This window comes from Pleurodeles waltl, chromosome 6 (genome assembly GCF_031143425.1).
Source record: "Pleurodeles waltl isolate 20211129_DDA chromosome 6, aPleWal1.hap1.20221129, whole genome shotgun sequence".
NCBI classification, from domain to species: Eukaryota; Metazoa; Chordata; class Amphibia; order Caudata; family Salamandridae; genus Pleurodeles; species Pleurodeles waltl.
Window position 1 is genome coordinate 1,642,091,202 of NC_090445.1, and position 23,679 is coordinate 1,642,114,880.

Consider the following 23,679-nt stretch of genomic DNA (forward strand, 5'->3'; position numbering starts at 1 on the left):
CTTGTTGATGGGGAAGAATCTGGTGACCCTGACCAGGAAGTGGACCCAGGAGAAGAACTACACCCTAGAAGACCATGGAGGGAAGTTGGTCCCAAACATCCCAGGTTGGATATCTCTCCCACAGTGTGTGCCACAGGGGTAAAATGTGCAGTGGGCATTTTGAACTCATAGGACATTTGCCACCAGCATTCAATGGAATGGGCTATGGCAGCAAAGGTAGCCCAGTATGTGGGCAATACAAACAGGAAGTCTATGGATAAGGAGGCCAGGGGCTGCCTGAAGGAGAATGCCCAAGATCATCCCAGGAAAGGCAAGGGGGCCATTACCTCAGAAACTGATGGCAAAACGGGTCCTTTTATAACTAAATTCATAAATGTATACCAAACAAGGGATATATCATTCCTGGAAAGCTTGCCACAACAAGCTGCTAGATTTCCTTAGGCCTCTAGCAAAAATATTATATGGCAGAGAAGGCCAGGGATACTGGCAATTTGATGTGCCCAGGCATTTTGATGTGATGGTCACAGAAGGAAATATGCTTTCTCTGGAACACTAACCGCACTCTCTGCAGAGAGCGCAGTTAGTGTTGGTTTAAAGTGGGGTGAGCTGGCCACCTCCGAGTCAAGTCCGGTAGCATAAGGGGGTCTGATCTCTTCATTAAGAAACTGAGTAGTAACTACTTTTTTTCCTTTGGACAAAGAACAGCAATCCATGAAAAGGGTATTCAGCCAGAGGATTTTTGTTGGGGCCAGTAGAGGCAGGAGACGCTCAAAGGGCCAGCCCTACTTTCCACCCTCCTAGAGATACCAAAAAGCAAGAAAGCTCCAAGACCTGAAACTTTTCATAGGTTTCTTTCACACCAGAGGCGCAGATCAACATCATAGGCAAGGGAAGCTTCAGTGGTGCAGCTAATGCCCGGAAGGAGCCTCAGTAAGCACTACACCTTCTTTATAACCAAAAGTGGGTGGAAGGCTGGGACTAATACTTCACAAACAGAAGAAAAGAATGAGGATGCTGGGGTCCTTCTATCTGTCTCAGGGTTTCCAATAGTGTTCTAATGATCTCAAATTCAGGCCATAAGACCAAAACCCATTTCCGTTTTGGAAACAGATGAGCACCTCATTACCCAAGAGGTTGCATCTCACCTGGACAAGGAGATTCCTTCTGTTTGGCATCCATGTGGGTTCTATCTTTTCTTGGTAGAAAAGACAAGGGCCTGCGCCTGGCAATAAACCTAAAAAAGGTTCAACAAATGGCATGTTCATTGCAATTTCAAGAGAGAAAGCATCCATCTATTATGGGACATCCCTTTACAAAACAACAGTTTAGTAAGGCTAGATTTGATGGACACCTACTTCACAATCCCAATTTCTTTGCCCCACTGGAGAGTCCTCCAATTCATGTGGGGCTTGGAGGTGTACAAGTTTTTGGCAGTTACCTTTGGACTTTCGTCTGCTCCTTGGTGCTTCAACAAGGTAGTGAGAGCTGTGGCAAAGCCATTATGCTCAGGGGTGTCAGGTTAAAAATCTACTGTAACAATAATTTGCAGATGAAACAAGACTCCCTAAGCGTACAGGATGACATTGACTTAGTGCGGTCCCTTCTGCCAGACCTACGATTATCAATGATAAGAAATCCAATTGTAACCCTAACAATCCATGAAGTTTCTTTGGTTCATGATCTACTCGGTTCAAGAGCCACTGAATCATCACCTACAGAAGAGCTGAGCAGACTCTAGCGAAGGAGCACATACCTAAGATACCAAGCCAGGATGTTTGGATTCCTGGCATCCATCCAGGCTATTTTTCCCTTGCACTATCAGGGACTGCAATGGCTGAAAGCAGTTACCTACAGAAAGGTCTACCTTATGCAGCATGTATATTTCACTGGGATTCTAGATTTCTCTCTTTGTTGGAGACCAAAAATAATGTTGCTTCTCTCTGCAATTGCTATGGGATTCCTCAGCATGAAAAATGATGTAACTGTAACAACACAAATAGGCACAGGTCACCAGATAGTTCCCTGCACAGGGGTTTTCATAATGATTTGGAGGAAATCACAGGGTTTTCACTGGCTCTTTGAATTTTAACAGAACAGTTTAAGTCCATAATTCCAAAGTAACGCTGTTGCACCAATATTTCCAGCCACAAAATACAAAAAATATCTATGCCTCAACACATCCCAGAAAATATTTTTACTTTGAAAGCACAGGCATTTAACTGAAGACTTTCAGCACTTTGATGTATGGTTGATCGCACCCATATGCATGCTTACAACAAGGTAGAGAAACAACCACAGTGGCAAATTCTACCAGTGGCCCTTTAGCACAAAATGTCAACAAGCCGCCACAGTGACTGTTAAAATATTTTCCTTCATGTCTGAAGGACAGTAACATATATACTAGCCACATGGCTCACAAGATGCTAACCTAAAATGTATTTTAGAATTAATACATTTGCCATTTATAACAATGTTAGGGTAGAAGGAAATTTATATTAATAGGCAATCTGCACCTCAATGTTGTCTAGCTACACCTGTCCCAGTAAAAATGTCCATGATGTTTTTAAGCTAATGGATGTAAAGAATCGCCATTCATCACTACCAGCATTCGGAAGCTACTTCCAACCTGTCAAACTGGAGGCTAGATTTCAGTTGGTATTACGTAGAGATCCTCTAGGTCGAGTCATATCTGGAATTACAAGAAATTACCGAACATGTGAATAATTCTGACTACGTCATTAACAATGGAAGTTATGAGAGCGGAGAGCCTTTTTGTGATTCTCTTTTTAAATGTGCTAGTACTTTGTAAGCTGGGGACGTGTGTGTAAGTTTTAAGTTAAAAACATGGAAAGCTCATGTTTATTTGTACCAAGTCCACCTACCTAACCAATAAGTCATTGGTTAAGCAGGAGGACTCTTTAGCCAGCTCTTACAAAACAGACAATTAACGAGTCAATTTGACCATCAAAATTAATAGATTTGAGATTAACAAGTCTAGATAGAACTACGCATAACAACTCTCGGAGACCGGATTATATAGTTTTTCTGGAGGAAAATGTGGTGAAATTCTTTTCCCCAAAGACGTTAAATCCCAATAGTCCGCCCCTTTAGTGTTCTGGGATTTTTCGCAGTGGTGGTGGTGGTGGGTGGTGGGGGGGGGGGGGGGGGTAAGGGGGGGAGTTTGGGGCAACGGTGATGGCATTTGACACTCCACCACAGGGTGACCCATGGGATACAGACGCAGCCTTTTACCATACTCTCCACTACCCTCCGGATGATTCTACGTCCTTTCAAAAACTCACTGGTAGGATGGCCTCCTTTCCTTAGGTCGAACTCCACACCGAGCCCTTGGAGAAGGACTTCCTTTTTGAGACCTTCTCCTCCACTCAGTACCTTCCCCATGCTCAAAGGCATGTTACGTTACACCCCTCACATTTTTAAGGACCCTGTACAGGCTAGGGTTATAAAACCTAGGGTAGATAAAAAATATAAGTCTTTCCCTTGGTGGGGGCGCAAGTTATAATTAGCACTGATTTTCTGTGTTGTTTTTCTAGTTCAAAACAGTAATGCTGTCACGGTTCACCTAACTATAACATTATTTTAACCTTTGTTCTTTTCAGTGAAGAAATATATATTCTGGGAGGACGGATGTGTGTGTAATAGAGTGTATGGGGCGGGGCTGGTCTCTGATGACATCTTTCCCCAGGGTGTTGGGTGTACACAGTAGGGTATGTGGAGGGACTAGGTTATCCACTAACACACATCCACGGGGTGATAACCATCCGTAGTAGGCAATCAGCCAACCAATGGACCAAGCGTTACAAAAGATAAAAAAAGACATGGAAACAGCCAAAGCGATGGCTGATGCAAACAGTGCCTTACAGCTCCTTTTGCCACACCCCTTAAGTGGAGGCTAAAAGACCACCTCCCCTGAAACTACCATGTCATATCAGCGCACCTAGGGCAAGCAATCCTCTCCTAGAGGTTATTTTAAAGAGTTATAGACTGGCATCAATTCCAGAGGCAAAGGTATGAGTAACTCTCGAAAAGGAGATACACAAGCCACCAAACCATGAATACCCTCTTCTTCCTATTTCCCTCCTCCCCCCCAACTACAACTCTGTTAGGGACCACCTACAAGGTTTCTTTACCACACTGCAAACCATCACCTCAGCCCATTGGGTTGGTTATTATCCAACATGGTTATAGTATGGAACTCACTTCCATGTCTCCCACCATTTCACCTCGCAAACAGACTCTCACAGGAACATCAAAGACTTCTCACAGAGGAGGTTAAAGCCCTCTTCCTCAAAGAAGTACAGAACCCGCCCCTGACAAAAGCAAGGAATGGGAGTGTCCTCACTGTACTTCCTAACGCCCAAAAAAGATAGGCCCCTCAGGCCCACTCTGGATCTCATGCCCCTAAATAAATACATCCTGTCAGAGCATTTTTACATGGTGACACCTCAGGATGTCATTCCGCTTAACCAGCAAGGTGACTTTATGGCTGTGCTCGACCTAAAGGATGCCTATTTCCACATATAAACACATCTGGCTCATCGCTGGTATCTCAGGTTTGTAATCAGCAGAAGGCATTACCAGTTCAAAGTACTCCCCTTTGCGGTCACTACTGCACCTCAGGTGTTCACCAATTGCTTTGCAGTGGTGGCTGCACTCCTCCGCAGATAGGGTGTCCACGTTTTTCCTTATCTGGACGACTGGCTTATGAAAAGTGCCACACGCCAGCCGTGCAGCGAACACCCACAGGTCACAGTAGACCTGCTTCATCGTTTAGGGTTTACCATCATCACAAAATCCCACCTCCTACCGCCAACCGCTCCTGATCCAGCCTTACCCAAGAGCTATTCTCAACTCAGAGGTAGGCATAACCTATCCAAATCCTGCCAGGATCCAGTCCTGTTAGGCATTGCTTCCCTTGCTTTTAACCAAATCACCAACTTGCAGTCAGAACAGTCATGCGCCTCCTGGGGTGATGGCCTCCTGCATTACCATAGTACCTTGTGTCAGGCTGCAAAAATGCGCCCTTTGCAAGAATATTTAGCGCAACTGTGGTCTCAGCCAGAGAGTCATTATCGTGATCTAGTGTTGATCCGCCGCCGCATTCACCATCGTTCTCTGAAATGGTAGAACACCAACAACCTCATGTAAGGGGGGCCTTTCCGCGACCTAGTTCTGCGGAGGACTGTTGCAATGGACACAGATATTGTAAGTGTGCACCACCCGTAAGATTGGACTGTACAGGGTCAGTGGAGGTACAAGTACCAGAGCCTCGACATCAACTACCTGGAACTTCTAGCTGTTAACCTGGAGTTGAAGGCTTTCCTACCTCACCTAATACAAGTCTGATCTTGTCCAGACGGACAATATGACAGCCATGTATTACCTTCGGAAACAGGGAGAGGCACGCTCTCCACAGCTGTCTCGACTATCTCATAGCATTTGATGTTGGTGTGTACCAGACACAATTCACTTGTAAGCAGCATAACTTCTGGGGATGGAAAACTATTTCCAGGTCCCCACAGTCCAGCACCAATGTACTATGGATGAAGTAGTCAGGGTTATTTGTCTACATTTTAACTCCTCTCCTCATTTTATTTGTGGTTCAGAGACTTTGTCCCTCATGCTCATCCTGGTAGTGCCCACATGGACCCACCAGCCCCAGTTCACGGCTCTGCTTGAACTCTTGCTGGTTCCACATGACAGGCTCCCCAACAAGCTGGACCTCTATACAATTACATCAGGCCGCTGAGGCTGCCTACCTTCAGAATTGACAACACCTCTCTCTTTTCAGAATACCAATCATTAAAGCGTTCATGGAGGGTCTCAAAGGATCATTTCTCTCCAGTTGCCAATGGCACCCTTATGGAATCTCAACATTGTACACACACGATTCAGGGGTCTGCTATTTGACCCCTGGCCCACCTGCCCCCTTCAGTTCCCCTTTTGAAAATCAGCATTTCCAGTTGGTATGAGTCCCAGGCATTAACCCTGGAAGAACTTTTCTTCCCAGTACGTAGGGACAGGGCTGTCATTTGCAGCAACCTTAAATTCCTTCCTAAAGCAGTGTCACACTTCCACTGTAATGAGTCCATTGACCTTCCAATTTTTTTTCCACAGCCTGATTCAGTTGTGGAAAGGGCTCTTCGCAAAACAAGCCCACATATATGATGTGGATAGAACCAGACCATTAAGAAGGTCACAAAAACATTTTTTTGCCTTCTCGAACCCCAGAAAGGGAAGGCTCTATTCACATCAGGCATTGCCAGACAGATCGTTAAATGCATCAGGTGTGCTATGCTGAAGTCAGGAGGATTCTCCCTACTTCTCCTAGAGCACACTACTCAGGCGAAAGGAGCCTCCATGGCCTTCTTTGAGAACATCCCTATAGCAGAGAGCTGCTTTGCATATACATGGGGTCCACATCACACACTTTCACAAAAACATTACTGCGTGAATTTCCTAGCCCGCCACAAGCTAATGTTGGGCAGGCAGTTCTTCATAGACTTTCAATCTGCTGCAACACCCACAGGCTATCACCACTTTTTGGGAGGACTATTTTAGAGTATATTCACAGTAAGTGTATCTCCACTCACACATGCCTCAAAATCAAAATGTTACTGAAGTTTGTCAGCATCTGTACAGGACATGTGGTGCTGAAAGCCGACATGTGTCCATCCCAGACACCTGTAACTGTTGCAGTCTCTCTTACTATCTCTTTTTCTATTGTGCATGAACATCTCTTTACATTCCACTTTACTTCACATTCCATCCTCACTCACCATGCAGGAATAAAATCTTAACAATGGAGTCGATGACTATTGTCATTAATCGCCAAGAGAGGGAGTCACTGTACCACCTGACTCGAAAGACTTCTTTGAAGAAAAATAACCTGCACACATTCATGTCCAACACTAGATGGCACAAGTATGCACAGCATGTGTATCTACAGCCACCCATGCCCAGAACAGATTGTTACCAAAAATAAGATATCTATAATTCTGACAGATATTTCAATCTGCAGATTCCCAGCCTTCTTGCCAAGCAGTATATATCTGTAGGTGGGTCTTCAAGGGATGGCTAAACCAGTAAGGCCTAAAGAACAGAACAAGCCAAAAGGCCATCTCCTTTGCTCTTCGGAGTGCAAGTAATAGTGTCTGTCAAAAGTAATAGGGGAAGATCATGCAGCTGCACTGTAGATATCATATGCAGGAACTTCACTGGCCAATGCCAATGTGAAGGACTTGGCACTGGAGCAATAAGCCTGGATACCCTCTGGAGCATTTTTATGAGACAAATAATAGCACATCTTGATTCAAAGAATGATCCACATAAACTGAGTTCTCTTCTGCACCACTTTTCTTTATTGCCTGTATACCAAAAGATGAAAAAAAAAGAAAAACTAAGACGGTCATCCTTTCTGAATTCCTTATTGCTGTCGATGTAAAAGCTTGGTGAGGTGTGAAAATGATACAAGGAAGAAAGGGTAATCGACTGACAGAGGTGGAATGGGGTCACTGCCTTGGATAGGAAAGCAGTTCTAGTTCGCAGCACTAACTTGCCGGGGAAAAACAATGAAAGGAGGACAGGAGTTTAGCAATTACAATTAGCTGACCTGCCTTACTGAAGCCATGGCAACTAAAAACACAGTTTAAATAGTTAAAAGTCTCACCTTGCCCACACTGAAGAGATCCAACTGGAGATCCTCATATAAAGGGTTAAAACTAAATGAAGGTCTCACTGAACCATGACAAATGGGGTTGTGGGGGAACATATTTGTCATGCCTTTCAGAATGTGCAATACAAAAGGTGACTTAAATAGGGATGATTGGGCCAGAAGGAAAAGGAAAGCAGACAAGATATTCCTTGACAGCCCCCTCCACACAGTCTTGGTGAGCTAACTTCATAGATTAATGGTGAGCAGACACAATGACATCTATCACTTCAGAAGTAGCTGGAACAAACTCAGGTGTCCTCACTCAATTTCCAGGCATAGAAATAGAAGATCTAGAGGATGCGATGCAGAACTTATCCCTATGACTGGGAGAGAAGGTCCACCCTGATTATAAAGTAGAGTGGGAGAGGGCTCCATTGGAAGGGGCAAAAGGTCTGCATACCACACCTTTCTTGGCCAATCTACTTCTATTAAAATGACTTGGACCAAGGTCTTGAAGACATTTCCTCACAATCTGAGGAATTAAGGGTATGGAGGGGATACATACAATGAAGAGAAAACTCCACTTCAACAGAAATGCATCCCACAGGGCTTCTCTTTAAGCATATCAATAGGAGCTCAGAGAAATGCCAAAGGAGCCTGCCTTCTAGTGGATAAGGCCTGAGTAATTAGACTCTCTGAATGAAAAGGAAAAAAAATGGGTCACGAGGTTCAAAGAGATATAGTGTGGCTTTTTTGACTTCTTTAGAAGTGGTAGGTTTTTCCATGTTGACAAAATAGATGCCAGGAGGGCGTCTGTAAAGTATAATGGCTCTGAAGAATAATGGCTCTGAAGCCTGTGTGGAAGGCTAAAGGGCCTCTGTAAGGATGGTCGACTTAATCCCAATGGAGCATAAACAAAGTTAATGCACCTCCGCTGCTTTCCGAAATTTGAAGAACTACAGAATGACCTCTGGTGGGTGTGGGTGTGTGCTGGGGGGAAGTGGTTTATAGTACTGCCCAAGTCTATTCCAGAGAAGTATTAATGTCATAATCACCTGCTAGATCTGGGTAATCCGTTTCTTTCTGATAGGCAGGCCATTAAGTCCTCCTTAATCAGCAATAGCAAGGGTTCAATATTCTTGGCCACAATATCACATCCACAAGGATCGACATCCAGGGTTCTATTCCTGACTTCTCATTAGTAATCTAGAAACCTCTGCTTTTTTCATTTGGTACCACTGAGTTTATTCCTCAGATAGTTCATACAGATTCAGAATAGGACAGAATAAAATGGTGTGCAAGTATAAGAGCTCTGCACAGTATGGGCACAGATACAGTGTCCCTTGCTCAGTTTATTTTCATAAACAAAAGAATGACAGTCAACTAAATGATGTTGACAAGTTGTTCTATTCACCAGAACTGTGTACCTTGTATTCTCCTCAAGATTTACTTATCCAGTCACCTCTTGAGAACAAAAGATCTTTTAAACTGTACATGATGAATAAGGTTCAGCAAGATGAAGACAATTCACAAACTGTAAAGCTTACAGAATTATAACACTGGCACTATTATGCACAGTTGCTTTAACATTTTTGGGAGGTTCCAAAGAATTTGGATACATTTAGCATCAGTCCACCGTTGACATAGTGAGACCCCCATCTCTTATTTTACATATACAGCACCACTGGGTATTAAGAAATTAGAGGTTTTGTACCTGCAGCAAACATAATACTGATCGTGCTAGCACAGCACCTAGACAATTGTGTCAATAGAAGGTACAGACCAAAATTCCCTGCAGTAATGAATCATGGTCTGAGTAAATGTTGAGTTGGATATACTTACTAGACTCTTGAGGAAAATGAGAAGACTTGCCAGTTCTGTGTTTCCAGACAACAAAAATGTTAAAAAAAAGCAAAAAGACACTTTCAATTCTAAATAATAGGAATAAAAATTATGCCCAAAACCAAACCCACTAAAAGGCATTTAAACATCATTTAGGACATCAAATGTTTTAGAATACAGCCACAATTCTTAGTGTTGAAACATTTCCAGCACTAGGTTTGGTGATTGATAGACGTTTACACAAACAATCAATCTAGGCAGTAATACAGAAAGTTACTAACCATGGTCTGATGGGGAGTTGCAGTTGTGTCTCCTATATGTAACCGTCCACTAAATTCTTTTGTATGCTGATTAATTTAGTATGATATCCATTTAGGCTCGAGATTTCACAGACTACGGGGTCACACACCTTGGTTATATCCTGGTAGTTGTGCACCTGCAAAATAGTCACGATGGAAAACTCAGCAAAAGGTGTAACCTATATAATGTATCTTAAGGAACTCAAGGCATTATCAGTTGACAAAAACATTGAAGAACACCACACTACAAATTTAAATAGCTACATGTTATTTTCACATTATCAAAACTGCATCTAAACATGTAACAAAACAATGCTCCACGATATGAAGTACTAAGAAGTATTTTCTATAATTACGAGTTGTACACAGACTGAATTTGAATTAGTTGATTCTGTAATGTTTCAGCGATTCATGTGTTTTATCCCCTCCCTCTGTTTTGCTTTTATCCATCCTCCCACCCACCCCAGTCTCTTCTCCCCCACCCATCTCCACCCTGGTTCTTCTCGTCCTGCCCCGCCCATTGCCAGTTCTTCAACTATTCACCCGACCCTGGTTCTACTTTTCCCCGCCCAACAAACAGAAGGGGGGAAAAAAAGAAAATAAAGCAAAATGACGTGGCCAGTGCTAGCCGATTCGTAGCGCTTTTTTTTCTTTTTAACATTCTGCTGCCCACCAACCACCCGCCTTCTCATTCACCAACTCCACACCTTTGCCAAAGCCAATAGCTGTAATGCTGGTTACGTTTGGACTGACAGCACTACTATGACCTATGGGTGCCAATTCCTTAGCATGTACATTAAAAAACTCCTTTGGCTCCACCAAAGTACTACTTCTCTCTCATTCTATTGGCTGTTTAATGTATTATTCCATCTTCAATGGATTTCTAGAATGTCAATGCAAGAGAGAGCATTTAAGTTCTTAAAGTACACCAAATTAGCACAAATTAAATGTGTTCTCTCACAAAAGTCTTACACGTATTTTATAGAGAAAGCAATAATTTATTGTTATTTTTTTTCATTACAGGAATTTTATGTTTTAATCAGGACTCAAAAAGCAAGCTAGACCTACCTGATTTGCCAATGCTTCTATAACTAATGTGGGTTGGGTCAATTGATTTAGTGGAAAGGATCACCTAAGTGAGCAAAGCCTCCCCCACAACCCCCTCCCTTGTGAAATGTAGTTACATTTGTTGCAGTTTTTGTCAGTCTGCTGTTACAGAGGGAAGGATAACTGTCTTTCGAACGAAAAGTTAGCAAATTAAGCTGGTAACTTGCACCTGCAGACGACCGCCCTATTATAAAACAAAACCCAGACGACACTGTGAAGAACACACGTTGCTTGTAAGAAATATTATCAACAGAATACATACAGCAATGGTGAGGACTAGCTTTGGAAATAAATGTACCTAAAAATATTAGTAACTTGAAAATAAATGACTAATTCCATTTTGCTGATATATTGTGTAATGTTTGAGAGCCCTTGAAACAACATTATTCTAAGGGACCGCTCACTAAAATGTTCATTTGATGCATGCCAATATATATCACCTACAATACCAATGACATTATATGCACTCCGACAAAATCTTGCAGAGTTGATCTACTTATAAATTGTAACTTTTTAACGCTTGGTAAATTCCCGCTGTTATTAATTAGGAAGCACAGGATAAACCTGGTTTTGCCCAACCATTAGACAATGTCAAGTGAAAGAGGTCAGACTGTGGCCAGTGGTCTTAATCACTAGAACATTAACAGAATGCATTTGTAGTAAACGTGTGGCCGCTGCCAAAGGGGTGGATTAAGAAAACTCTTCCTCGGAGACAAAGGTAAGAAAGAGAGCCATGTCATAATTAGAACCTTAAGAAAAACAGGGGTCCTGTAGTACAAGTTACTTACCATTGGTAATGCTCTTTCTGGTGGATGTTCTATCTAAACTTTAGAATACCCACAAGAGCCAGGAATCTGTGGTTAGATAAGAGTAGCCACCAGAAAGAGTGGCAAGGTAAGTAACTTGCTCTTCTGATGGATACTGTTAACCACTGATTTCTCACCTTGACAACAGATACCAAAGCAGTAATTTCCAAGGTGGTGGGTCTGAGGGGTAACTCAGGCAAAAATGTCCTGGAGGACTGTAAAATGTCGTTCCTGTGGGACTAGACTGTCAAGGCAGTAGTGTTTGTGAACGTTTGCACTGATGCCCAGTTTCAGCTTGACAAATATTCGGAACAGGCAAGCAACATACCAATGTAGTTTTAGTAGCCCGGACTTAGTGGAACTGGCCCTCTGTTTTATCTGGATGCTACTCTTTAGCCAGCACATAGCAGATTGTAAGCAGAAAATATCCAGCTGGACACCTGCGTTTTCAGCACTGCTTTGCCTTTGCCTCACAAAGAGATGATCTTACACCTGATCGTCTTTAGTGCAATCAGCTTAAAAAAAACAGTGCTCCTTTGGGGTCCAAATGATGGAGTCTCTTCTCTTCCAAAGAATAAGGTGGAGAAAAGAGTGTCAGAAGTGCTAAGTCTGTCCGACATGAAAGGGAGTCACAACACTGAGTAGAAAGGCCGCTCTTGTCCTGAACACCAGTTTGTCATAAAAGAAGGTTGTGTAGGGCTGCTGAAAGAGCCTGAAGCTTACTCACCTAACGAGCTGAAGTTATTGCAACAGTCTTTACAGTCAGGAGGTGGGAAAGGCAGCTAGCTGTTCATCAGCTCAAAAGGTTGCACATAAAGTAAAATCCAAATAACACTGTGGCATTATGAAGGCTTTTGGAGGAAGAATATGAAGCAAACCTTTAGGAAATCTGATTACAAAAAGGGACTTGAACAAGGACAGCTGGTCGGTAAACTCAACAAGGCCGAAAGGGCTGACAAATCATGTGTTAAAGTGCCCACTGCAAATCTTTAATGGGCCAAAGGCAAAAAAACAACAATACATCTGACAGTTTGGCTGCAACAGGTCTTAATTAAAGGCGCCACAATCTTATCCCACCGTGAACAGACTTTGTCGAATGTTACCTGGCCGCAAAGATGACCTCCAATACTTGAGGAGGAAGATCAAATGAAGTCAATTGCCGCCACTCAATCTCCACACATTGAGGTGTAGCTTTTGCAGGTCTATGTGCTGGACCTTTCCATGCTGCTGCACAGAAGATCCTCTCAAAGCGGCAGCCTGACCAGAAGACAGATGCTTATGCCCACAAGCTTTAGGTATCAGTCTCCTGGCCCAATCTGGAGCCACTAGGATGACTTGGGTCTGGTCGTTCTTGAGCTGCTTCAGAACTCAGGGCAGGAGAGCCAGCATCAGGAAGGCAAACAGGTGTCCTATACTCCATTCTAGTCAGGATTCTAGTGCACAAAACTACTGCCACTGTGCCTCCATGTCAAGAAAGAGAGGTTCACCCAACATACCCCTACCTGACCTGGGTAAGAGAACAGAAACAAACAAAATGTGGTCGTAAGAAGGGGACAGATTCATACTCCTATTTCCATCAATAAAATGTTATTATTACTCTCTTGGCAGTCTGATTTCTTTACACAATTTATTAAGGCATTTTAGAACAGGACGAAGAATCCGAATACTTAAGAATGAAAATACATCTCAATCATACCATAATAAAGCAAATACAATATACTACATAAAAATGGAAAATAACACATCTAATATTCACAATCAAATTATCCCACATTATTCTCCTCTCTCAGAGGTTATAGTGGTTACGTCAGCCATTACAGTCATAATCCACTTGACTGCGACAATTGTAGATTCCTATACACGCAATTGCTGAAAACCTGTCAATTTCTTCTCACGGCTCCTTATATTGCGTAGAGTGGCTTTTAAAGGTAGACTAAACTTTATGCCCAACTTCCCAAATATCCAATAGTGTTCACACGTTTCGGCCCATCAATATGGGCCTCATCAGGACTAATGGAGACAACACTGCCTTATCTGGTCCCTTTGTTTGTTACTGTGCATCCACAGCAGTGCCTAGGTGTAGGAAAGTACCATCTTGCCTGGCATGTTACCCCCATTTTTCACTGTATATATGTTGTTTTAGTTGTATGTGTCACTGGGACCCTGCCAGCCATGGCCCCAGTGCTCATAAGTGTCCCTGAATGTGTTACCTGTGTTATGACTAACTGTCTCACTGAGGCTCTGCTAATCAGAACCTCAGTGGTTATGCTCTCTCCTTTCTTTCAAATTGTCACTAACAGGCTAGTGACCAATTTATATTGGCTTACTGGAACACCCTTATAATTCCCTCGTACATGGTACTGGGGAACCCAGGGTATTGGGGTTCCAGGAGATCCCTATGGGCTGCAGCATTTCTTTTGCCACCCATAGGGAGTTCTGACAATTCTTACACAGGCCAGCCACTGCAGCCTGAGTGAAATAACGTCCACGTTATTTCACAGCCATTTTACACTGCACTTAAGTAACTTAAAAGTCACCTATATGTCTAACCTTTACCTGGTAAAGGTTGGGTGCTAAGTTACTTAGTGTGAGGGCACCCTGGCACTAGCCAAGGTGCCCCCACATTGTTCAGGGCCAATTCCCCGGACTTTCTGAGTGCGGGGACACCATTACACGCGTGCACTACATATAGGTCACTACCTATATGTAGCTTCACAATGGTAACTCCGAATATGGCCATGTAACATGTCTATGATCATGGAATTGCCCCCTCTATACCATCCTGGCATAGTTGGCACAATCCCATGATCCCAGTGGTCTGTAGCACAGACCCTGGTACTGCCAAACTGCCTTTCCTGGGGTTTCACTGCAGCTGCTGCTGCTGCTGCCAACCCCTCAGACAGGCTTCTGCCCTCCTGGGGTCCAGCCAGGCCTGGCCCAGGATGGCAGAACAAAGGACTTCCTCTGAGAGAGGGTGTTACACCCTCTCCCTTTGGAAAATGGTGTGAAGGCAGGGGAGGAGTAGCCTCCCCCAGCCTCTGGAAATGCTTTCATGGGCACACATGGTGCCCATTTCTGCATAAGCCAGTCTACACCGGTTCAGGGACCCCTTAGCCCTGCTCTGGCGCGAAACTGGACAAAGGAAAGGGGAGTGACCACTCCCCTGACCTGTACTTCCCCTGGGAGGTGCCCAGAGCTCCTCCAGTGTGCTCCAGACCTCTGCCATCTTGGAAACAGAGGTGCTGCTGGCACACTGGACTGCTCTGAGTGGCCAGTGCCATCAGGTGACGTCAGAGACTCCTTCTGATAGGCTCCTTCAGGTGTTGCTTGCCTATCCTCTCTCCTAGGTAGCCAAACCCTCTTTTCTATTTAGGGTCTCTGTCTCTTGGGATTCTTTAGATAACGAATGCAAGAGCTCATCCGAGTTCCTCTGCATCTCTCTCTTCACCTTCTGCCAAGGAATCGACTGCTGACCGCGCTGGAAGCCTGCAAAACTGCAACATAGTAGCAAAGACGACTACTGCAACTCTGTAACGCTGATCCTGCCGCCTTCTCGACTGTTTTCCTGGTGGTGCATGCTGTGGGGGTAGTCTGCCTCCTCTCTGCACTAGAAGCTCCGAAGAAATCTCCCGTGGGTCGACGGACTCGTCCCCCTGCAACCGCAGGCACCAAAGAACTGCATCACCGGTCCCCTGGGTCTCCTCTCAGCACGACGAGCGAGGTCCCTTGAATCCAGCAACTCTGTCCAAGTGACTCCCACAGTACAGTGACTCTTCAGTCCAAGTTTGGTGGAGGTAAGTCCTTGCCTCCCCACGCCAGACTGCATTGCTGGGAACCGTGACTTTTGCAGCTACTCCGGCCTCCGTGCACTTCCGGCGGAAATCCTTTGTGCACAGTCCAGCCTGGGTCCACGGCACTCTAACCTGCATTGCACGACCTCCTAAGTTGTTCTCCGGCGACGTGGGACTCCTTTGTGCGACTTCGGGTGAGCACCGTTTCACGCATCCTCGTAGTGCCTGTTTCTGGCACTTCTGCGGGTGCTGCCTGCTGCTGAGAGGGCTCCTTGTCTTGCTTGACGCCCCCTCTGTCCCCTGACGCAATTGGCGACATCCTGGTCCCTCCTGGGCCACAGCAGCATTCAAAAACACTAACCGCACGATTTGCAGCTAGCAAGGCTTGTTGGCGGTCTTTCGGCGGGAAAACACTTCTGCACGACTCTCTACGGCGTGAGGGATCTGTCCTCCAAAGTCGAAGTCTCTAGCCCTTGTCGTTCCTGCAGAAACCTAAGCTCCTACTGTCCAGTAGCAGCTTCTTTGCACCGGCAGCTGGCATTTCCTGGGCATCTGCCCATCTCAGACTTGCTTGTGACTTTTGGACTTGGTCCCCTTGTTCCACAGGTACCCTCGACTGGAAATCCATCGTTGTTGCATTGCTGGTTTGTGTCTTTCCTGCAGAATTCCCCTATCACGACTTCTATGTCCTTTGGGGAACTTTAGTGCACTTTGCACTCACTTTTCAGGGTCTTGGGGTGGGCTATTCTTCTAACCCTTACTATTTTCTAATAGTCCCAGCGACCCTCTACAAGGTCACATAGGTTTGGGGTCCATTCGTGGTTCACATTCCACTTTTGGAGTATATGGTTTGTGTTGCCCCTATCCCTATGTGTCCCCATTGCATCCTATTGTAACTATACATTGTTTGCACTGTTTTCTAATACTATTACTGCATATTTTGGTATTGTGTACATATATCTTGTGTATATTTGCTATCCTCATACTGAGGGTACTCACTGAGAGACTTTTGGCATATTGTCATAAAAATAAAGTACCTTTATTTTTAGTATATCTGTGTATTGTGTTTTCTTATAATATTGTGCATATGACACTAGTGGTACTGTAGGAGCTTCACTCGTCTCCTAGTTCAGCCTAAGCTGCTCTGCTAAGCTACCATTATCTATCAGCCTATGCTGCTAGACACCCTATACACTAATAAGGGATAACTGGGCCTGGTGCAAGGTGCAAGTACCCCTTGGTACTCACTACAAGCCAGTCCAGCCTCCTACACTAGGAGACTGAGCCACGGTTCTCCCCATTGCTAGAACACGTCTTGTCTCTTCTCCGAGGGCAAATGCCATGTGATCCGATGAGTCTGTCCACCCTGGCTTTTAAAGATCCTACCAGGTGGTGCACAAACAGAGAAAAGCCAGGATCATTCAGTAATTTCCAGAGACACAGGGCCTTAGGGTACAGGGCCTAAAAACCCATCCCCACACTATTTGTTGTGGTACCACATGGTGTATATTTCACCAGTGCCTGCTTTGGGTATGGCCGAGGGACGGGTCTCCCGCTGGTCCAATTGCAGTTGAGCAACCAACACTCCAGACCTTTTGCAGTCTCTTCTGAAACCTGAATGGAATGTGACCAATTCCCTTGGCGCTGGGCCTATTGAAATGTCAGATTTCACTACAAAGCCCACATATGCCATATGTCCTAGTCAACAAGCAATATGCAGGAGTTCAATAGGCCAAGAAAACTCAGACCCCCTTCGTGGAGGCCCAGGACAGTGGCTGAAACTTTGGTATCATAGCCCAAATATCCTGGACTCACTGATTCAAAGGGATGATCAAATAATTCACCATATCCAGAATGGGTCCAATGAAAGCAAGCCTCTGCAAAGGAGTCAGATGTGACTTCGGCATTTTGATAGTAAATCATAACGATGTCAGGAGGTTCACTGTTGTCTAGTCCACAACTGATGGTGGCGAGTCCTCTGCCTTCAACAGCAGGTCGTCGCAATAGGAAAAGACTGGCATCCCAGACCTCCAACGGTATACTACGACTATCACCATCACCTTAATAAACATTACAAGGCTCAAGGGGAGCACCTCAAACTGAAAGTGCCCAGCTTCAACTGAACTGCAAGTAGCGCCTGTGAACTTGCAAAATAGGAACATGGAAACAGACATCCTAAACACAATCCAGTCTGCAAAATCCTGGGCTGATAGAACCTGGGCCAGCATGAGCATTTTTAATTTGTCCTTTTGCAAGAGAAAACAGAGGGTGGAGATCAAAAATAGGACAAAGGCCTTTGCCCATTTGAGGCTCTTGAAAATACCAGGAGCAACTTCCAGTTCTGATTTCAAAGGCAGAGACTCTCCCTGTTTCGCCAAAAGAGCCTCAAATTCCTGAAGCAAAATTGACAAGTGCTCCTCCGAAAGCCTCTCGATGTGGGTGGAAGATGCAGCGGGTCCAAAAGGAGTCCCAGGATATAGCCCCACTGAACTATCTGCAGGACCCACATGTCAGATGTTACGGATAGTCTGCTGCAGAGGAGCAGGGGATATGGAGGTTTGCTGTCACTGCAGGTTTTAACCTGGTCTGCTAGATGCCCAACCAAAAATGACTGGATTGCTTGTGACTTTTGTGGTGAGCCTGGTTGTTTACTGTATGCAAAACCTCTGGCAATGCCTTAAAAGGAGCAAAACCATTGAGAATATTGTGCTGCATGAGTGTAGAGACTAAGTGTGAGGGCTGTCACTCTGCTTTCTCTAAAGCACTGTAGAGCGGAATCTGCCTTCTTGTCAAATAGTTGAAACCAGTTAAAAGTCAAATCAATAAGTGCCGCCTCACAATCCCCCGAGAAGCCAGTGGTTCTTATCCATGCTCGTAGACTGAGAACTACACTACTCCTGACTGCTTTTCCTAAATAGGCAGTACTGTATAGGCATGATCTTATGACATACTTCGCAGCATCCATATTTAAAGGTTCGTGCCAGGTTGGCATGGAAATGTCTCTGGGACGGCTGGCCAGATCTCTGCACCAAGGCCCCCAGTGTGTGGAGTACCTCTACAGCAAGCAACTGGAATTGACTGACCAAAAGGTGACGCTATCCAAGGACAACATCCATTTTCCAAATGCCTCAATTCTCTTCCACTCTGTTGGGTGGGTCAGAGGGAATGAGTTGGGATTAGTCCTGCTAGTGGAAGCCTGAACTACCAGGCTCTCAGGTGTAGGGTGTTGCATCAAAAAAGCAGGATCACATGGATCAGGCCTGTGCAACCTGTCTTCCTAGAGGTGGGCTGTACACTGTTTACCCCAGATGTGGGCCAAGAGAGAGAAACACAGGATAGGCAAGCTGGAACAAGAAATCCATTGAATCAGAAGCAGGCAAATGAGTGGCAATAAAGCCAACCAATGGTCGCAAACGGCAAGCTGTAAAGATCTATTCTAAGATACCCGACAACAGATTTTTTTAAACTGGGCAGCTTGTGCCCTTTGGTCAGCACCACCCAAAATCAACTAAAGTCAGGAGAAAGTAAAACAATGCAGCTGCAACCAGGTAATAGGAAATTAAATTCTGGCTTCTGAGAAACATCATAACTTTTAGACCTTACAGCCTAAGGGTAGTCTTCAAACAAACGTTTTGCCTGCTTACATCCAATTTTGCGGAATTAGTTTTTGTTGGCCTTAAGACATTGTGCATTTTACCACTACAAACCAGTGCTAAAGTGCATGTACGCCCTCTCTCTAAAACATGGTTTGACTGTTGTATATACCTAATTGGCATATTTAATTTACTAATAGGTCCCATGTCAAATGCACTATGTGTGCCAGGGACTGTAAATTAAATGTTACTTGTGAGTTTGCAGCACTGCTTGTGCCACCCACTTAAGTAGCACTTGAAAAGCATTCCCCAGGCCAGACAGTGAAACCTGAATGCAGTGTTACACTGCCATGTCGACTTGGCATTTAAAATCCTTTGCCAAGCCTTAAACCCCACTTTTATTACACATAAGTCATCTCTAAAGTAGGCCCTGGGTAGCCCACAGGGCAGAGCGCTTTGTAATTAAAAGGAAGGGTATGTACCTTTACTTTTACTTACATGCGCTAGTAGTAAAAAACTCCCAAAATCGTTTTTCACTACTTTGAGGCCTGCCCCTTTCATGGGAGAACACTGGGAATTCCTTATTACATTTAATACTCTGTAATTCCTAACTGGCAAAGGATAGATGTGTCATGGTTTGTACGCATGGAATTGTAATATTACATCCTTTTTAATGGTAAAGTCAGATTTCTTGTTACAATTTTGAAAATTACAGTTTAGAAGGTAGAACTTCTCACTCTTATCCCTGTGTGCCTGCAGCCTATTCTCCAATACACATCTGGGGTGAGGTAGCATCTGGACTTTATGCGTTCCCTCTAGACAGCCACACACACAGGGAACTTGGGTGTGACTGATGGGCCATTCCTGGGCAGGATGGGAGGGAGGTGCTGGCCACAGCCTCAGACTTGCATCTGAATAGGCTGTGTCTTGTCCCCACATTAAGGACTGCTTAACTCCAAGTAGCAAGTCTGGGGCCAGGATTGAAAGGGAGGACCTCTCTGCACTTCAAAGCCCTTCTTAAAAGTCTACCTCACTGTGAAGGCACCAATGGGTATAAGAACCTGCCTATTGACTCAACCAACTCAGTACAATTCTGGACCTGTGGCTACTCTGCCAGGAGGAACTACCTCCACTCTGCTGGACTGCTACCCTGAACAAACTGTTTTTTTGCTGTGCTTACCTGCGACCCTCCTTGGCTGGGTGAGAGGACCCACATCCTTGAACCCAACTCCCAGAGTGACTTCAAGGGCAAGCTGACTGGTCTCCAGTTTCCTTAAGTCTCAGGCACACAAAAGACTTCCAACTTTCCTGCTGCATCACCTGGACTCCGCCATCTGTGAGTCTTGCCCTGCTAAGTGGTGCCAATCCGGTTCTGGGTCTTTGGAAGTGGGTATAAAGAGCTGCTTCAACAAGACATCCGCATAGATGTCGGTCGCTGCTTGGAACTGGCGCATCTCCATCAACGTATTGCAACTGCAGCAAGGTTTGAGTGCCACGTATTGCCTCCATTTCCAAAGCATCTGACTTTGTGCGACTCGAAGCCGACGCATCGCCTCCTCTGCTCTTCGCATCTTCCTCAATGTGGATGCAAACCAGGCACTTTTTCAGCATGCAAGGCTGGTCCCTATATCCACCCGCACACCACTGCAGTCAGCCTGAACTTTCAAATTTGACCTAGTCTAGCGCGACCAGATAGCCCTGGTTGATCTGTATGCTTTTAAGCAGAACATTTCAGTTTAGAAGTTGAGATATGAATTTTTAAAGAATACTAAATTGGATTTTTGTCGATTTGGTTTTGTTTATTAAATTAAGGTCCAAGCAGGTGTGGTATGTTTTTGTTGGGTGTTTTCACTGTTTTAAGCGGTGCAGAAATACTTAACATATTGCCTCTCAGTTAAACCCGACTGCTCTTTTTCAAGCTACCAGAGGGTGAGAACAGTTTACCCTCGGATGCATTTGTGATTTACCCTGACAAGTCTTGTGGTTCCTGCTTGGACAGGGTGTATACCACTTTGAACCAGAAACCAAATGTCTAACAATAACAACTTTGTCAAAATGGTATGCATCCGTGTTTGGTCGAGGCAATGTGTGCCTACTTTTGTAATTAAGAAAATTAATATGTGATCGATGGAAACGTCTCAACTAATTGCAATTACTTTTTCCCCATACCAGTCCCCTTTATTTTTTAATCACTCTGCCATTACAGATAGGGCACAACATGCACTATTTGCAAAAGCCCCCATATTGACTTACATCAAGCAACCTCTGCCCGTAGCGTACTAGTGTGGTATTCTACACCAGCAAACGTTTTATCATAACCCGTAGTAAGCCTTGTGTGCTGTGAGTAGGTCCTGTCCCTGTAGAGCTCTTCTAGTGTTAAATAGCTGTCCTATGCTAGTTGGATGACATCTAGAGTGAAGAAACAATAGCTCACAGTAGAGCATTCTAGAGACCTTTATGGGTTAGCTTCATGGTAACAGTAAACCGATTATTTTTTAACCCTGTATGTCGGAGATCTGCATAATACATGCACGGATGCCTCAATAATTCTAGGGTTAACTGCAAATGTCCACCATAAGTAAATCGGCCTCAAAATGAACAACCAAAATGGAAGTGGTCACAGATGATCCAGGTATCGTATTGGATACTGAATACCATTTCTCAGGAACCTCTTCACAGTAACATGTTGGCTCTTGAGTATGTCCCTTCAACTGCAGAATAAAAGTATTGGCCAGGGGGGACACTAGTATGCATGCACGAGCTCACAGAACTGTAGAACTAAAGTGTAATTAATAGGGGGGTCAGGTTACTAGCTCAACTTCACCAGAGGTAAGCCCACAACACAGTTTAAGATGCATACCCACAAATAGGTCAGTCGCACTTGCTGCAATGAGCCCTAATATAATTGTGGAATTAAAATTTGATAAGAGAGAATACTTCGAGGGATATCTGCTTTATACATCCTCCCCAAGGGAAAGTACCCTTAAAAGCAAATTCATATGTATATGTATATGAAATCCACTGGCCAAGAAAGGGTAATAAGTGTAAACATATACGGCTACTGCAGTGTTCTCATTTTACCACATCCCACTTTGATCAAATGTTTTTCCTTCAAGTGCGCAACCTGAGCTTATCCCCTCATAGCTACTGATGGGCATGATGTATTTTAATTTAGATATTAAAGTCAAAAATGTACCTGCGTAGGCATGCTCAATTGTCATTTTTAATCTTGACAAAGTGGCATGAACAGGGCAACCACATTTGAACCAGAATTTTTGAGCGACATTCAATATGCAAGTACATTACAAGTCCCCCTTGAATTTGTCACTTCTCAACCCTTCCTGTAACCTAGAAAGTTAACAAGCACTAGAAATGCCAAAGGTGTATTGCATAACTCGTAGAGGGTGGGTCTTCAGCCAGTAGTAAATTTAGGCACTCATTAACTCATCATACATGCACTGGCACTCACTCATGCATGCATCCACTTCAGCCACCAACCGAATCATTCTTACATTATTTTACCCACTCGCCCGTTCACAATAAAAAAAGTACACAAACTCAAGAATCATTAGCAAGAAAAATGAGAGAATTAAATGCTGCAGCCCAAATGTGGTGGACATAAGCTTGCAATAAACATAAATCGAAAATAAACCGCCTTGGAATGGTAATGTACATAGTGTATCATTGACAGATAGACAAAACATTTTTATTCGGCCGCCATACAGCCACAAAAGAAGATAATAAATACATATTATTAATAATCACAAATAGTTATAAAATGAGTGAAGATTTCAAAGTGATCCAAAAATATCCCACATTAACATCACATCATTGGAAATCAAAAAAGATTACCTAAAATCAAATAACACTAAAAAAAAAAAAAAACTATAGCTAAAACATTAATCCAACTCAGCATAAACGAGCAGCTCGAGCGTATACTTTGATTTATCAGAGCACATGGAATAAATATCTCGAGCGAGTGCATCATTGTTTATAGATTCCAACATGGCTGCTATATTTTAAATCAATATACTTTCCATATTTGGACGGTAAGTCAGCCATACACTCACTAAGCACAATACCTTTCCAACATGGGTGCTCAAAAATCAATGGTTGCCCATCTTGGAATGCTATTATGCATACTGTACTATTGTTGTAGCAATCTAAGACGGCCAGCATGTTTCTAAATGTGTCCGCTTTCGTGAAGCTGTAAAGCAACGATGCACAATGGATAGTACCATTCAAAGATCCCCAATCTTTTTTGTTAGGCTGTGGCTCGCTGAATATGAAATTAGTAGCATATAATCCACCTACTAGCGCTGTCTGTGGCACTGCCAGGTGCTCTTAAAAAAACATGAAAAAGGAAATATATGAAAGGCAATTTATACAAGGAGTCAATGAAAAACTAAAGGGCCCGCCTGGTCTCAAAGCAAACTCATTTTCAAGCAGATGTGCACATTACATAAGGCTAAATGCCATCACTCGAAGAGAAAAAGAGTCAAATGCTGATGGGGGATTATTAGACCTAATGCAACAAACTAGAAATACCAGCAGCTCCTGGCTGCT

General features: G+C 44.0%; 1 protein-coding gene across 4 annotated transcripts in view; it reads right to left on the bottom strand.

Annotated features, from left to right (window-relative positions):
* Positions 1 to 23,679, bottom strand: part of STRBP (spermatid perinuclear RNA binding protein) — a 451,011-nt gene that overhangs the window by 378,428 nt on the left and 48,904 nt on the right. For 2 of the 4 annotated variants that reach the window (XM_069241550.1, XM_069241553.1), the window contains exon 2: positions 9,799 to 9,953. The exons of the other annotated variants lie outside the window; for them this stretch is intronic. In XM_069241550.1, coding sequence (XP_069097651.1) covers positions 9,799 to 9,801 — 3 coding nt within the window. In that variant the 5' untranslated portion in view covers positions 9,802 to 9,953. The remainder of the gene's footprint in view (positions 1 to 9,798; positions 9,954 to 23,679) is intronic. 4 annotated transcript variants of the gene reach the window in all.